Raw genomic sequence first — 15,320 nt, forward strand, 5'->3', positions numbered from 1 at the left:
GCACCGGTCATACACGGGCCACGCGCTTCACCCCCCTTCCCATTTTTTTTTTTAATGCATGCAATGAAAGTGCTGATTTAGCTGCCAAGGATGCTCACCGACCTTCTGGTTTAATAATCCCATTCACACAAACAGATGCAATGGCCAGAATCAACTATGTTGTTAGGACTATGATAAGTTCCCTCTGGGCAAATCCGCTTTATTACTACAGACACCTGCACAGCATTGACCCTTTCCTTGTCTTTCGTTCACCCCGCGGTCTTAAACTCCACTCCACCGAATACGACTCAACGTAGCTTCAACGGAATTCTATCTCAACCTCATCGGCCAGCTAGACTCTCCTTCCTATCTGTGAGAACTGTGCCGTCACAGACACAAGTCAATGAAATTAACTGGCAAATTCTCTCTATCTTCCCAACGGAGAAGCTCTTACCGTGACATGGGACTCGGCATCGGAAAGGGTCGATTCAACGACCTCCTTCATCCGCTGTCTTCAGAAAACAAAACTGGACCAAATACTCTAAATCCAGGATATACTTTTATATGAACAGACAACAATGTACAAAATTTCCTTTTCCTTTGTGTATGTGTGTGTGTGTGTATATATATACATATATATATATGCATATAGGGGAAGGGGGAAAATACATGTATGTATATATAGGTGTGTGTATGTTTATATAAGTATATATGTATATATGTGTGTTTAGATATATGTATATATATATGTACATACCCTTTTTTTCTCTGTCTTTATAATCTTTACCTTAATTCCCTATTTCCCTCCAACAAGTGTGAAGTAGCCATCCTGCCAATCTTCGCGCGATAACCTTTTCACCTTTCCAATAAACCAATTTTTCTCTCTCTCTCTTTTTGGCGCATGTGTAGATTGCTGCCTTACGTGTTTGCTTTTTATGTTTTCGGTAATAAAACCTTCAGTTGCTAGTCAGCTAGCGCCTGTCTCTTCCTGTTTGTTTCTTCCTTCTAGTCTTTGTCGTTCTGCGCTGTTTTACCTACATTTTGTTTTTTTTTTAGATTTTAGACGCCGAAGCATTATCGAGGGCAAGAAACTGGCACTGGAGGCAGAAGCACTGACACTACTGCCTGCCTTTTTCACCCCGTCAGTGACTAACGCAATTTAGGGGGCTACAATTGAGATTGATGATGGAAAGCAAAGAGAAACGATACAAACATATGGTATTTTATTATTTTTTCTAAGTGGAGCACGTGAAACGCGTCCAATTTCTAATCCCAACCAAGAAGGTTCTTCGCCCTTGCTTCTTGCTCCCGTGTTTTACGGTAATCCTCCAACTCCTGAAAGGGAACAATGTCACGAGAATTGGGAAGGTACGGTGAACGGTCACATGAGGTCTCACTTTCTCTTTTTGGGCCTTCATGATATCGATGTCTTTCTCCTTGAAGTAAGGATCCCTTGCTGGGTCTTCGGGAACAACACTTTTCTGCTCCTGGACGCAGAGGTATTAAATATTAATGTCAAACATTATTTATTCCTCTCAAATTTTAAACTGCATATCAGGCTGCTTACCACTTGCGGGAAATAATCTGCGAACTGTTGCTTCACCAGGTTGTATGAGCTGTGAATAGGAACAAAATAAATTCAAAGGCCGATGAAAAGCGCAAGGCTATTTCGCAATAGATTGTGCAATTTGTGATATATAGGACCTTCTGCCATAAAACGAGCTGGAAAAATCAGCGCCTGCACACCAAAAGCTCAAACTTTCAGCGAGTGTGCACTGAGCAAGTCAATTCACTGTGCGAAATTTTAAGGTGCAGTACTCTTCCTGTAAAAAAAATTAGATTGAAAAAACACTTGCCAAAGTCAAGGTGGGGTGTGTTCGCACACAAGCGAGTTAGCGACTCTCTTAACTTGTGGCGCCATCTCCCAATAAGCGCAGCGAGCAGACAACACAGTGCGTCGTCTGCCTGCTGCGCCTACCGGGAAATGGTGCCACAAATAAATAGCATCGCTAACTCAGTCAACTGCCAACGCCCTCAACCTTGACTTTGGCAAGCTCTTTGCTCTAATTTTTTATAGAAAGAGAACTGCACCTTGTAGTCATTTCACACAGTAAAACTGACCCGCTCAGTGCACATTCGGTGAAAGTTTGAGATTTTCTATGGGCAGGCGCCGATTTTTCCGGCATGTTTAACAGCAGAATACTTAGGACAAATGCTTGTCAATCACATTTCAGGAGTGCGGAGAAGGAATGCTGACTGATTTAGAAACTAGCTAGTCTGGACCATTTTATGAATTGCCAACGAATTAATAAAACTATATACCGACAAAATGTTAAAAATACATACTTTGACATTAGTGTCGAAGTTTTGGTGTTGCTTTGGTGGGACCCATCTGAAAAAATAAAAAAAAGTGATTGATTGTTGAGGTCTACTTTCACATTGTGGGCACGCAGCATTTTTGGCAAAGTGCACATTCCTTAAAACTACTTTTTGCAAATATATAATTGTGATTTGTTCCTCTTTTTTTTTTGGCACATTAATGTTTTATATAGGGCACAGGCATTTCAGGGTGCCATTAATTTGGTTCACAAGTTGCTTGACTACAATGCACATTTTGATTTTCTTCAAAGATGCAATTATTGGTGGGCGCAGTCTGGCACAGAGGGACTATACCAGCCAGAGTGTGGGGTTCAAACTCAGGAAGCCATGAACTTGAATTATCAGAAGTTTGAATTATTAAAAATTTATTTGAACATGATGCAAGATAAAATCATAATTTGTTGCATGGATGGCTATACATACAAAGCAGATATTTGATGATTTCCTCTACACAGAACTTCTAATCATAAGCAGGTATGCCACACATAAAACACTAGTGAAATGTGTAAATGGTATGAGATAAGTTTACTCAGCCCTCAAGATGTTGTTTATCATGGATTGTTTAGACGGCACATGACACCTCAAAACAAAATTCAGTTTGGCCCATTGAGCATGCTTCTTACCGAGCACCGGTGTGCAGCAGAAAACCAACACCCGTGGGTGTTGCTTCTCTGCAGTGCACCGGCGCTCGGTAAGAAGCACGCTTAACGGGGCCACGAGAACAAAGAGTATGAGTTACATGAAATGTCGTTCAAAATAACCGGCTTATAAATACATTAAGAACATAACACGACAACCAAACTTTTAAAATTTGTTTGAATTAACCAGAAGTATGTAATATCTGGGTTTGAATTACTGCGAGCCTACTCTATCATGAATTTCTCAGCTGAATGAATGCATGCATACCTGAAAACATGCACTTCACTGGAAAACTGTATGGTAAAACAATTTGATGCCTGACAAATTGAGGTCACAAATATGTGACGACTTTGCTCGTCTTTGTTTCCCTTTTTACAAAGCATCACCCTCAAGGAACTAGAAACGGGCCCATTTCATGCCAAGTTTTCTTCCAATGTGAACTGTCTGAGTAGCAGACAACAGTTGTTCTCCATGAGAAATAAGCTCAACTGCTTTCTGTTCAGAGAAGAACTGGACACTGGGGACCCAACAGTTAGAAAAAGCACAGAGCACTGCCTTGTACATGGCTGATGACTTAATCCTCCACTGCTTCTAAATTGTGCCCGTTTCTCCATCGCCTATAGTGTTGCCACAACACGTTTCCTGCAATACCGTCGCTCTTGCGGGTGTGCTTTTATCCATCGACCACCCGCATTGATTACACTCACAAATTCCTCAACTATTCTGCCCCAAAAGACCAGTTCTGAGAAAACAAAGTGTCTAGAGCCACCAGTAATGATTAGGGTGCCTTCATGTGCGCTTCGCATAGAGTGATGCCAACTGCCTGTTTCTCTCTCCCACACCCTCTTCCACCGCCATTTTGTTCCTCTTACTGTTTCCCCGTGCGCCGGAAAGTGGCCTTTGTGTCCATCGGTCCTCCCATCCGAGGGGGAAAATGCTAATCCTGGGTTCCACAACGCTGCTCCGAATCTGTGAGATAAGGTGCTTGTTTACGGGAGGGTTATAAGCCCCACGGATTATCGCCGAAAACCAAAATGGCTGCTGGTTTGTCGGCGAGTGGTAGTACAAAGGGTGGCATCACTCTAGCAAAGCGCACATGAAGGCTCCCTAGTAATGATAATGAGGGTGCATTACTCAAGGGGTTCACTGCAACAAAAGCTCAGAAAGCTTTTGGTGTTTTTTGGGTGAACTGATCAAGCTACCAGCAAACAGGAAAGTTGTGTTTGGGCCTCTTGTAAGCATACCAAAAAGACACTAGTAGTTCACAAATTTCCCAGAGACAGACACCCGCAATGTTTAAAGCTAAACTTTCGAGACTAAAATTGCCCACAGATTCCAGGTCTCATGGGCTTCCCAGCTGCTGGCAGACATGCCAAGTTAACCAATTTGTTTAAACATTTCTACATATTGCTCACCAATTGCTTCGAAGGAATCTTCGCCAAACATTATGTTGAGAGGCTTGTTGTAGTCCACGGTGGAACCCTTCCTAGAAAATGAGTCGCACCAAGCAAAAAATAATGAGTGGAATTAATCCCTGTCATCAGGAATAGACTCAACAACGAGGCAGCAACCTTATGTTAAGAAAGCAATGCCCAGGCACAAAGGAAGTCACACAAAAAAATGGAAGCCGTTTACAAATCCCTGTAACGCCGAATTGGAGCGCAGCTCTTGAGGAGGAGTAGGGAAGGGTACTGAGGGGGGTTACGTCACCTGCGGGTAGTCACGTGACCCCGGCGGGGTCACGTGAACTCGGGGGAGGGGGGTCACGTGACCTTGGGGGGGTCAGGTGACCTTGGGGGGGGGGGGGGGGGTCACGTGACCTGGGAGGGGTCACGTGACCTCGGGGAGGGGGGGGGGCACGTGATTCCCCCCCCCCCCCCCCCCCCCCCCCCGGTTACGCCGACGCCGACGCCGCTCAGGCTGGAAACGGGCCCCTAAGAGCTGTGCTCTAAAAAGCTAATGAAAGACCGGCTTTAGGCATGTAGGAAACTTAATTGGGGATGAGAAAAAGCACAAGGCGAGGCTAGCTGCTATGCAACTCATCTTGGGAGTTTTCTGTGGGTCATTTTACCCTAGAAGAAGAAAGACAGGCAAGTCAGATCCCTGGCAGAGATTTGTTTAAACGAAACAATCTGGAGCTAAGATGAGCGGAGAGCTGTCGCAGCTTGGAGGATGGGAAATGCAGTCGAAGTAGGAGGCGGCCAAACAAAGCCCCTGTATGCTGCATCTCCTTTAGTGGGCCCCGAGTTTCTCTTGGCAGGTTTATATTCAAACTACAAAGCAAACTAAGAAAAACAAAAGTTTGCCACAAAACACGGAGTTTGTGTGCTTGGAAAAGAACAGTGACGTAAGGCATCATTTCTTTTGTGCTAAGTTGTCAAGACTGGCCTAGTTTCTACAGCGTTCCAACGCTGTTACAACTACCTGTGTAAGCATGTGACTATATTTGGTGTATTATTGCATGAGAGCATGTGCGAACACGTGCAAACCAGATGCAAGACACATGCTCTGACAGCAGTGCAGATCTAAAGCACTGTGGAAACTACACTAGTCATGACAATGTGGAACAAAAACATTAATGCCCAGAATAGGACGCTGTAAACAGATTGCTAGCTATTCGATTCGGTAAGCTTTTACTATGTCCGCTTATCTATGGTCCAGCCTTTTCTCCCCACTTCTCTCTTTCAAAACTCAAGTTTTCTGGAGCACGATTCCTAAACAAGAATACTGCCGTAAGCTGAGAGTGTGTAGACGTCTGTCTTCATTCCTGATGTCCTTAAACCATGCCTGACAAGCTGGCTGAAGTCTCGGTGTTGGTTGAGTAGCCAACAAGGTGACTAAAGCAAGTGGCCAACCAATTGTGAGCTAACCAGCTACCAGTGCGGTGGAGCTTTCAAAGTTGCTCGGAGTACGTTGTAAAGTTCAGAGGAAGGGAAAACGGATGATTGGTCCGGCATGCTGGTGGTCATGTTCAACTTGCAGTTCCGGCTTCTTCTAGTTGCGTTCTCCAATCTCTCTGCAAAATCACCGAAGCACCAAGGAGAATGCTGGGAACGTAGGTACAGTACAGATGCCGCAAGCTCTCGCCTCATCTGTACAAAATACTAGAAGCAAACTGTTAAAATAAGACGTCAACGAATGCATATGCAATGCATACTTTAATTTGATTTTTTTTTAAGAGAAGTTAATTACTGCTTTAAATACCAGCATCATGCAGGGCATGTAACTATGCTAGCAGCCTGCTTCTTGATATCCATAGTAACCCTGAGACGTAGGAACAATAAAAGAACGGACAGAGATCTTCTGTGTCCCGGGTCAGCCTTGTGCCAGTGTGCTTGCTCTTTAACAAAATAACATGCTCACATTTGAGGCTTTTACTTTCCAAAAAATGCGCACAATAATCCGATTCCTTTCAGAACGAAGGAATAACCTTCGGCAGCCACAAGTTGAGACACCGCGACAACAGCGACATTTGCATTCGCTCGTCCTTTTTGCCGGAGCTTCTACGAGCAACTGCCAGGGTTACGACACCCGACAGCATGGCATGCTGGCTCCTGCGATGCGACTGGTTGCCACTTTGGGACCGACACCAAACGCACCATAGGGAAGTTGTGAGCCTGCGCAGGTTCGACTTTTTGGGACTTCTAAAGCGAAGCTCGAAAAAATGTTCAACTGAAATTTGACTTTTGTGCGCACGTGCAAACATTTAAGAACGAGCTGATGCCGCCTGTTGGAGGAAAATTGCAGTATTTAATGTTGGATGTATTACTTTATTGCTTCACATCATTAAAGTAACTAAAGCTTCAAAATTACAAATAATTTGCTTTATACTGTCTAAACATTGGTAACCTTTTTATAAAATACAAAATAAACTACTGCTTTATAAATTATTTGTTTCGCAAAACTCGAAACCTTGTGTAGAAGACAGGCAATGCTGTTTATTAGTTGAAATTCGTCGAACTTTGCCGAAAGGTTGAAAGTTCGCCGAACCAGTCGGACGTCGAACTTCGGGTTTGACAAAAGTTTGCGACATCCCTAAAACACACCGATTGAAGATGCATTCTGGGCACTATCAAAAGTAGCAACCAGTTCACTCATCTGTGTTGAAATGTGATCGAGCACACTGGGAGCAATTGCAACCGCTTTTGATGATGAAACTATACTGGCATTATCTATCAGGGAGCCCTGAAAGACTTCCGATCATTATATAACTAGATTGAAGGTTTTCCAGTATTTGAGAGATCAAGTGCATGCACTATCTATGAAAAATGATCCCTTTATTACCATTATAAAATTATTAATCGAGCCCAAAATAAAAGACAATGCGTAAAAATCTAAAATAATATAAGCAGATTTGAGCGTCCCAGCCACCCGACAGATGGCGCCAGCGCATTCTCTCGTAAGTAGCGACAAATCGGGTTGCAACACACCCGGTCTCGCTCAAACACAAATGTGTAAACCAGCCTTTGGTAGCCGTTGGTCTTCCCCATAGAATACTTACCCGGTGCCGGAGCCAAAGGCGAGCTGGCTCAGGGCAGCCTTGGCCCTGGAAGCAAGTGCCTCGTTCTTGAGACTGGTGAAGAGCAGCGAGGCACCTTGTCCGTGAGCCAGGTGCCTCAGGAAACGGCACAGCGCCTTGCGCTTCTCCGGCTCAAAGTTCTGCAGGGAAGTGGCCCCTGCAGGCAGCGCCACGGAAAGGAACTAAGTCGCACTCACCTCAAAGATGTCGTACTTGGTTCCCACGATCACGAGCGGCACGGGAAACACGTCCAGGAGGCCTTTGTCCTGCGGTGCGTGGAAGACCGACCTGCTTAACAAGTGGTCAACCCCACCTACTCTACTCACTTCATCCACCACATAACCCCTGCAAATCTCCAACCTCTCCAACATCGAGCAACCCAGTTATTTTACTTTTTCAAGATTCCATCCTCAATAGAGTTAATTAAAATATAACCTGAGGGAAATCAGGCAAAGTAGAGCTTGATTATAAAACTTGTCCCAGTAGGATTTTATTGGATTCGGCTAGGTTAATTAAGTTTAATATCCAGCTCATCACATGTGCATACACTCATTAAATAAACAAACATATGCATATGATCAATGTATGTACAATGTGATTTAGATATTGTGGTCACTGCACGTACAGTGACCACAATGTCTAATTCAGATTGGGGTTCAAGCCGCTTTACTGTCACACGTGATCTTTCGATTCCATTGTCCCCTGAAAGAATGCTTTAACGAGAAAGTATACAGAGTGCATACCGGATGTCCCTCCGGAATCCTGGCAGCAGCGGCTTCTTGGACCGCCTCTCCGTAAGCCCTGTCCAGCCTCTGCGCATCCTCAATGACAGCTGCCACCCGGGAACGCACAACCTTGAGGAGGGATTCAGTCGAGGTACACAGCACCTCGGGTGCTGAAAGGTCGACCGCCAGGACAACAGATAATGCCCTGAAATGTTTACGGTTGGATCAAGGATGTACTGAGTTGACCTAAACAGAGTCGGACTGTTTACGTCCGACTGTGTTAAAACCTCTTGTGATCTCTTACCATGAAAAGACACACTGGCGCCATCTATTGGATAGCCTTGGAACCCTTGTGATTCCCATATATTTCCTATTTTTTTGTGCATCATTCTTTCTTTATTAACTTGATAAACTTTTGACAATGTCATATAAGCGACCATTTCTCATAGATAGTAGCATACATTTGATCTCGCAAGTACTGCGAAACTTTTGCTCTAGTAAAATGCAGCTCCAGGGCCACCTCATAGATGGTGCGAGCACATTTTCTCGGTGTAAGTGATCATAAGAACTCAGTCGTAAGCAAATGCAAGTGTGTGAACACGCCTTATTTAGAACTTAAATTGCAGTCACTTCTCTATTTTTTCGCTGGAAAAACTAGAACATGTGGCACTGCAAGGTCTTAGTGTTACTGCGGTTGCCTGAGCTTGAGCTCGTGGCGTGGGTAGCACATTGTGGAAGGTGCAAGTGCGACACGGCAGCTGGCATCTGTGGGACGCACCGAAAGGGACGCGAACACAAACATGTCCAAATTGAGTGTTTGTTTGGAAATGCCTTAATATGCTGGGTGTGCTTTATATTTTTGTGAAGTGCGCTCATTTAATGATTTTTGACGATGCCCAGAAAGTTTTGAATTGTAGCCATACCTCTAAAAAGTAATAAAGATCTATATATTTGTACCAAATATTATTAATTTTCCTAAATATGCCCTTTAGCAGAAAGATCAATATGACATCAACCTTTCCCTGAAAGATGCATCTTTTTGCAGGAGCAATTTTGCTAGCGTACAAATGCGAAGCGGGATCATATTTTTTCGTCGAAACCCGCTCAATGAAAATGCATTTCGTGGAAAACTTTTTATGGACATGTATGCTTCATTGGCGCTGTGGTATTTCATGAAAATTCATTTCGTAAGCACATGCTGCTGCAACATAAAATAAATTTATAAGCAGGAATAGGCTTGCGCGTGATTCACTGAGGCGTGTTTATGTAGGCCTCCAACTCTCCTCTTTCTCCACCATAAAAAAATCGAGACACAAAAACTTTGTTGCGAAAACAGCAGCAATGTGTCCGATGAAACGTCCGAAAGTTGTGTGGTACTTTTCCGATTCCCTCATACTCTATGTCCGGATGAACAAGACTCGACAACACTTGGCTCTTGGCGAAAGTGTTTATTAACTCACTTATTGTCTGAGGGATTTCGGGACCGGAGAACAGCCATCGTCACTTTGGGTACAATGTTAGAATTAGCCCCTAAATGTTGCTTCTGGCCATAATTGGTACTCCTTCAAAGCAACTTTGGTTGGAACTAACCAGAAAAGTGCATATTGTATACCTTAAAACGCTGTCCAAGAATGGCGTGCACGAAACCACACTGACAGCTCAAGCAAGGTGAACTGGGAGCTAGAGCACGTGGTCAAACTGAGATGTTAGGTTCCGCACAGACAAAATGCAATTCGAAATATTATTTAAACGCAAGCGCAGCTCGAATATTGGCAGGGACCGGCATGGAGGAGGACAGCTCCCAGCACCATGTGTTAATGAAACTTGTGTGGCAAGCCTTTCGAGGAAACTAACTGTCAATGAAATGTTGCATGCCAAAGAACAATCCGTCGATAAAACGTCATTCAACAAACTGACTACCACCGTTGCACGGCGCACGTGTCAGAAGCATTTTAGACACACTTAGAAGTATGCACTAGCACGTCAGCGCATGCCAACAAGTTAAAGGTGTGGGCAACGCCTGCATTGAAACGCATGTCGAAAGCACTTCACACCAAGTGCACACTTTCTGCACCAGCAAGTTGCATGAGCAACCACGAGACACGCGGAATTCCTTACGGGAGGGACTTCTTGTTGACAGGCACCTCGAGCAGATGTGCCGAAGCCAGGCCACCAGCGAGCTCCCAGATATGGCTCACTTCTTTTACCTAATGGAAGAAGAAAAAAAAATATTGTATTTACAATTTATAATAGTTTGACATGAAATCAAACACACAAGATTTTTGTAAGAAATATTGTAAACTGGGAACAATTGGCCTTATTTGGAGGTCAAGTATCAACTGCCTTGTACCATTAATGTTGCCCCCCCCCCCCCCCCCCCCCCCTTTTTTTCTCCTTCTTCTCAAGCAAAAATGTTCAATTAGTATACTCCTCGTGTATTACAACCTGTAGGCAAGATCTGATTGTAACTATTTTTGATATAGTCAATTTTCCTATGCCAGGTATATCATTTCATGACAGCGATAGTCATGAAATACCGTTGTCATTAAATCGCACTGACACAATTAACCGGTAGAACTTGGTATTACACGGTGCTGGTTCCTCTGGATTTCCGCGCAAAAATGTACTCCAAAGCTAGGGACGGTTTGGGTGCTTCAGCCTTGTCGACCAGCCGATACATGAGGCTTGTTTTTCCCTAGAAAAAAAAGTTAGTAGTCAATAAAGAGCGTCATTTATAAAAACACGCACAGAAAGATATTACATCCAAACTTACGCTCTGTTTGCTTCCTACAAACAGCAGCGTGGAATCGTTTCTTCTTGATGATTCTAGAAATGAAATAATAGCTTTAAATCAAGCAAACTAACGTGTGGAGAGTTCAAAGAAAATTTCTAAGCAGTATTATATTACTAGCAAAATATTTGTCAAGCGATCAAGTTACCCTCTTGCCTTGCTTTCCTCTGGAGCTCGATTGCAGCGTCCCAAATGTTATCCCTAAAAACAAAAATACAAAAAAAAAAAGGGAATGAGCTATTTAATTTTGAAATTAGCTCACTTTCACTTTCATAAGGTTTTATGAAGAGCTATCGTGGGGGTTAGAAGGTTACCAATGCGCTCGTTAAACATGAAGGGTTCAAAAGTCCGCTTTCTCACGTTGGCATCGTCGAGTCGATCGACGACAGCACGGCAGTTTACAAGGTCTACAACGCGGAGCGTACCAGCGTACTGCGAAACGTGCGAAATTGCGAGATGTTTACGCTGTACAAACCCGTCGCCATGACGACAATTGCTACAGCCCAACGAAAAAAAAAAAAAAAAAAAAAAAAAAAACAGTGAAAGCTCCAACGATGGAAAGCGCGAAGGCGAAAAAGGCCGCCACTGAGTGACGTATGTATGACGTTACTGAAACCCAAGTCGTCCTAGGGAATTAGAGACTACAGAGGACAGGTTCACGCACGTCTACAATGTAACTTATGATACTTTTTAACGCCTTCGAAGTTAAAATCAGGCAGTGCAGGGCCCGCACTGCCCGTACGGCCTTGGTTTAGGCCACGTGTGCCAGAGGTAGGGACCACTGATCTCTAGTGTCTCTAGTGGGTCGTGCTCTAGTGTTAGGGGCTCCATGCAAAACGTAGGGAAGGTGCGTAGGGACGGTAGGGACCAAGCGTAGGGACTGGGGGCTCCACAAAAGCATCATTTCAAAATGGCGGTCACGGCAGCGTGGGATTCGAAGTTAGAAGAGATTCGCAACGAATACAAGCGTGCCCGGAAACTAATTGACATCGAAAGTCTGTTGGACCCGCCGACAGAGCCGTACCGATCCAAGTATGAAGCTAAGAAAATACTCAAAGAGCTGCTGGAACTCATCAGCCAGACCGAAACGGACAGCCCTGGCAAGGAGCACGTACGAGCGCTGATCAAGTACGACCTGGGAGTCGTCGCCACGGAAACGGAGGAGACTTCCTTGGGGCTCGAGTGCTTCGAAGAGTGCCTCAGGATCATCGGCGAGGATGGGTACGAAGATCCATCCTGCTGCTCGCTCGCGATCAGCGCTCTCAACCAACTCGGGGTCATAGCCACGGGCCGGTCCGACCCGAACCGAGCGTGCGAGCACCTCAAGCAAGCCGAGAGCATCTACGCCAAGGTGAGCGCGGAAGACTTGACGAGGGTGCGAGGCTTTAGCGACTACTTCCTGACAGAGGGGCAGGCACGCTGCGAGACCGGCATCAAGGATCTCGAGCGCGCACACACGCACACGCTCTACTACCTTGCTCAGGTGTACGAGTCGCTCGGAGAAAATGAGAAGGCGGCCATGTACTGCCACAGCACGCTGAAGAAGCAACTGGCGATCGGTGGCATGGACAGCATTGACTGGGCCCTCAACGCGGCTACCTTATCGCAATTCTTCATCGTCAGGGGCGACTTCGGGGCGGGCAGACACCACTTGGCATGCGCGAGCTACGTGCTCGCACAGTACGCGACTGAGTTGGACCACGATCAGTCGTCCCCCGAGCACAAGGAGGAGAAAGAAGAGACGCTGAAGCACAGGTCCGCTGATGTGGCACGGTGCTGGGCTAAGTATGGTCTTCTGCTCTTGGTCGCCTCGAGGGAAGAAGCCACTGGCCAGAAGGACGAGGAACAGTCGCCCAGCAAACAGCCCCACCTGCTCATCAAGTCGCCCGAGGTAGCCGCCCTAGAAGCCATGGTCACGGACAAGCTGGTGACAGACTTCGAGGGCGCTAAGCCAGTCTTCCTGACTTGTCAGCGATGGTTGACCGAGGCTAAGGAGTATTACACGCTGAAGAACCACGCCACGGACTACATCGAGATAGTTCAGGAGATGAGCAAATTGTACAAGGAGCTGGCATTCTTCGAGCCGGCAGCCGACCGGCGCTGCAAGATGCACAAGCGGCGCATCGACATGCTCGAAGAGATCTTAAAAGAAGTGAACCCCAAGTTCTACCTCCATCTCTGCCGTCAGGTCATGTTCGAGCTCGGAGAGACGTACAGCGAGATGATGGACGTCAAGTTCTCGAGTCTTCCGGCGGCTGTCAGGCCCAACTCTCATGCGGTCAAGAAGATCAACTCGCTCATCGACAAGGCCATACGTCACTACACTTCTTTCCTGGACACGCTGAAAGATTTCAACGGCGAGTATCCGGGCAAGTTTGCAGACGATCTCGCGCGACCAGCGCTGGTGGCACATATCTGCGTGGGCAGACTGCACTCCAAGAGGGTAGCTCAGGATCCCAGGGAACAGTTTGCCAACTTTGAGATGACCAAAGAGAACTACGAGTTTGTGCAGAACTACTGCAAGAAGGCACCTGAACACGCGCTGCTGGTCAAGGAGGAGCTGGAGATGATGACGGAACTCCTGCAGCTCATTCCGGGGACGCTGCAGAACATGATGAGCTCGACGTTGTATTGATACGAGACCTTGCTGCTCCATTCACCCGCATCGCGGGCAATGCACTTGAGATTGGCATCGTCTGCAAGATTCGATGGGTTCCTGTTGCAACATTGTTCTGGATGGCTGACTTGCGTTTGTCACTCATAACTTGTTCGACCTCGTTTTGTATAATCGATTAGTAGATGCAGCATTGGCGTGCAGCAACGTTTGATGGGCGGTTTCTGTCTCTCATCTACTGTTCTTGGCCAATAAGAATGGCAAAGAAAGTGCAGGCGTGACTTTAACCAGTCTTTGGTTTGCAAACCAGTAATTAAAAAACTAGAATGATCCATTGCTCAAACTTAGCTGTGAAATCCAGCTCTGGCTTGTGAGCCTCTTAGCATCAGTATCAGTAGTATAAAATTTAAATGGCTTTATTTGATTCAGCCAGTCGTGCAAGAAATTACAACTAGATATCGGTCCTTAATTAATTACACATTCTGTTTCCCAGTGTCAAACAGATGTTGGAACTGTGTTACATCACCACATAAAGTTGTTAATTAGTGATGTTCCTTTTTTTTGCTAGACGATGTTGACCACTGAGTATGAACCTTAATTTATTTATTGTTGATGAATGATTGCTCAGTTGCATGTAGTAAAGCACAAGAGGTTGCCAGCAGAAAGCAAAGAAAATGTTGCAACCCTTCTGCAATAGAAGTGTCTATGCCACAGACTGACCTGTCTTTGTGTCATTGCATTTGGCTTCTTTTTTTTGTTGGCCTCCTAATCTAGTCTGTGGCACTTCCTTCAAAGTGTCGCAATAGATGTGTGTATGCCGCTGACTAACCCGTGACCTGTTTTTCTGTCGTTGCATTTGACTTCTTATTTTGTTGGCCTCTTAATGCAATCTGTGGCACTTCTTTCACAGTCTGCTCTGGAGAGCACCTTTATTTATTTATCTTCATAGATTACAGTAGGTTTTGTACAACCATTGCCTACTTGATAATACTGTGAGTGCTCCTTGTGGTATGTTTATCTCTCCGTACTGGATGTGTGGTATCGGCGAGTTGTATAACAAATTTATTGCTACTATGTTCTTGGAAACCAAAAGGTCAACCGTGAGAATGATTGAATGAAGTGAGACAGTTGTTTTCCAAGATGTTTTGGTGCCTGGCCTTGTAGAGTGCTGGTCCATTGAAACCGAATCTTGCTTTAATTGCTTGTGGGCAATCGAGCTCTGATTTTGTATAAAAATAAATGTGTTCTTGGCTCATTTTGGTGAACTTAGATGCATCCCACCTTACTGATTTTTGTGTCTCCACTGAGAATGATAGTGCTGGCGGTTTCGAGCTTCATGAAATTTCCCTTAATGTGTTCGCAGATCAATCGTTCGACTGCATTAATAAGGTTCTAATGTGCATAGCTGCGCTAGTTTTGATACAGGATAGATTTCTATTTACCAATATCTTCACTCGACTATTCCAATTACGTGCAATTTTAGATTGTTCCTACGCTTTCGTGTCGCAAATGTTAGGAGAAATCTGCTTTCAGTACCTTTTTGTTTGCACGAAATCTACAATTGCTAGGTAGGTAGCTTTCTTTCTCGACCTATAAAGCAATGCAACAAGGTACAACATTAATTTTTATAGCAGTCGAGATACTAGCTGCGTTAGACTTACTTACACCTCCTGC

At 45.0% G+C, this 15,320-nt stretch overlaps 2 protein-coding genes across 4 annotated transcripts; one reads left to right on the forward strand and one right to left on the reverse strand.

Moving 5' to 3' along the window:
• Positions 1–1,185: 1,185 nt before the first annotated feature.
• LOC8052990 (cytoplasmic dynein 2 light intermediate chain 1) lies at positions 1,186–11,623 on the reverse strand. Of its 3 annotated transcripts, none has more exons than XM_029979228.4 (13): positions 11,347–11,623; positions 11,181–11,233; positions 11,015–11,067; positions 10,832–10,936; positions 10,360–10,448; positions 8,260–8,446; positions 7,714–7,782; positions 7,499–7,656; positions 4,413–4,483; positions 2,326–2,371; positions 1,547–1,595; positions 1,377–1,466; positions 1,186–1,314 (listed from the first exon to the last, which is right to left on the reverse strand). In XM_029979228.4, the coding sequence occupies exons 4-13, from the start codon at positions 10,919–10,921 to the stop codon at positions 1,246–1,248; spliced, it is 918 nt and encodes a 305-aa protein (XP_029835088.2). In that variant the 5' UTR covers positions 10,922–10,936; positions 11,015–11,067; positions 11,181–11,233; positions 11,347–11,623; the 3' UTR covers positions 1,186–1,245. The 3 variants fall into 3 exon arrangements, with proteins under 3 accessions (XP_029835088.2, XP_029835087.2, XP_042144670.1); XM_029979227.4 differs by having other exon boundaries at positions 11,393–11,589; XM_042288736.1 differs by lacking the exons at positions 10,832–10,936; positions 11,015–11,067; positions 11,181–11,233; positions 11,347–11,623 and adding an exon at positions 10,779–10,831.
• A 4-nt stretch (positions 11,624–11,627) lies between these two features.
• On the forward strand, positions 11,628–14,926 carry LOC8052989 (KIF-binding protein). Its single transcript, XM_002434287.5, has one exon. It carries the CDS (start codon positions 11,943–11,945, stop codon positions 13,665–13,667), a length of 1,725 nt encoding a protein of 574 aa, XP_002434332.3. The 5' UTR covers positions 11,628–11,942; the 3' UTR covers positions 13,668–14,926.
• The last annotated feature ends 394 nt before the right edge of the window (positions 14,927–15,320 follow it).

The sequence above is a fragment of the Ixodes scapularis genome, unplaced genomic scaffold (assembly GCF_016920785.2).
Source record: "Ixodes scapularis isolate PalLabHiFi unplaced genomic scaffold, ASM1692078v2 PGA_scaffold10__122_contigs__length_95168666, whole genome shotgun sequence".
NCBI lineage: Eukaryota > Metazoa > Arthropoda > Arachnida > Ixodida > Ixodidae > Ixodes > Ixodes scapularis.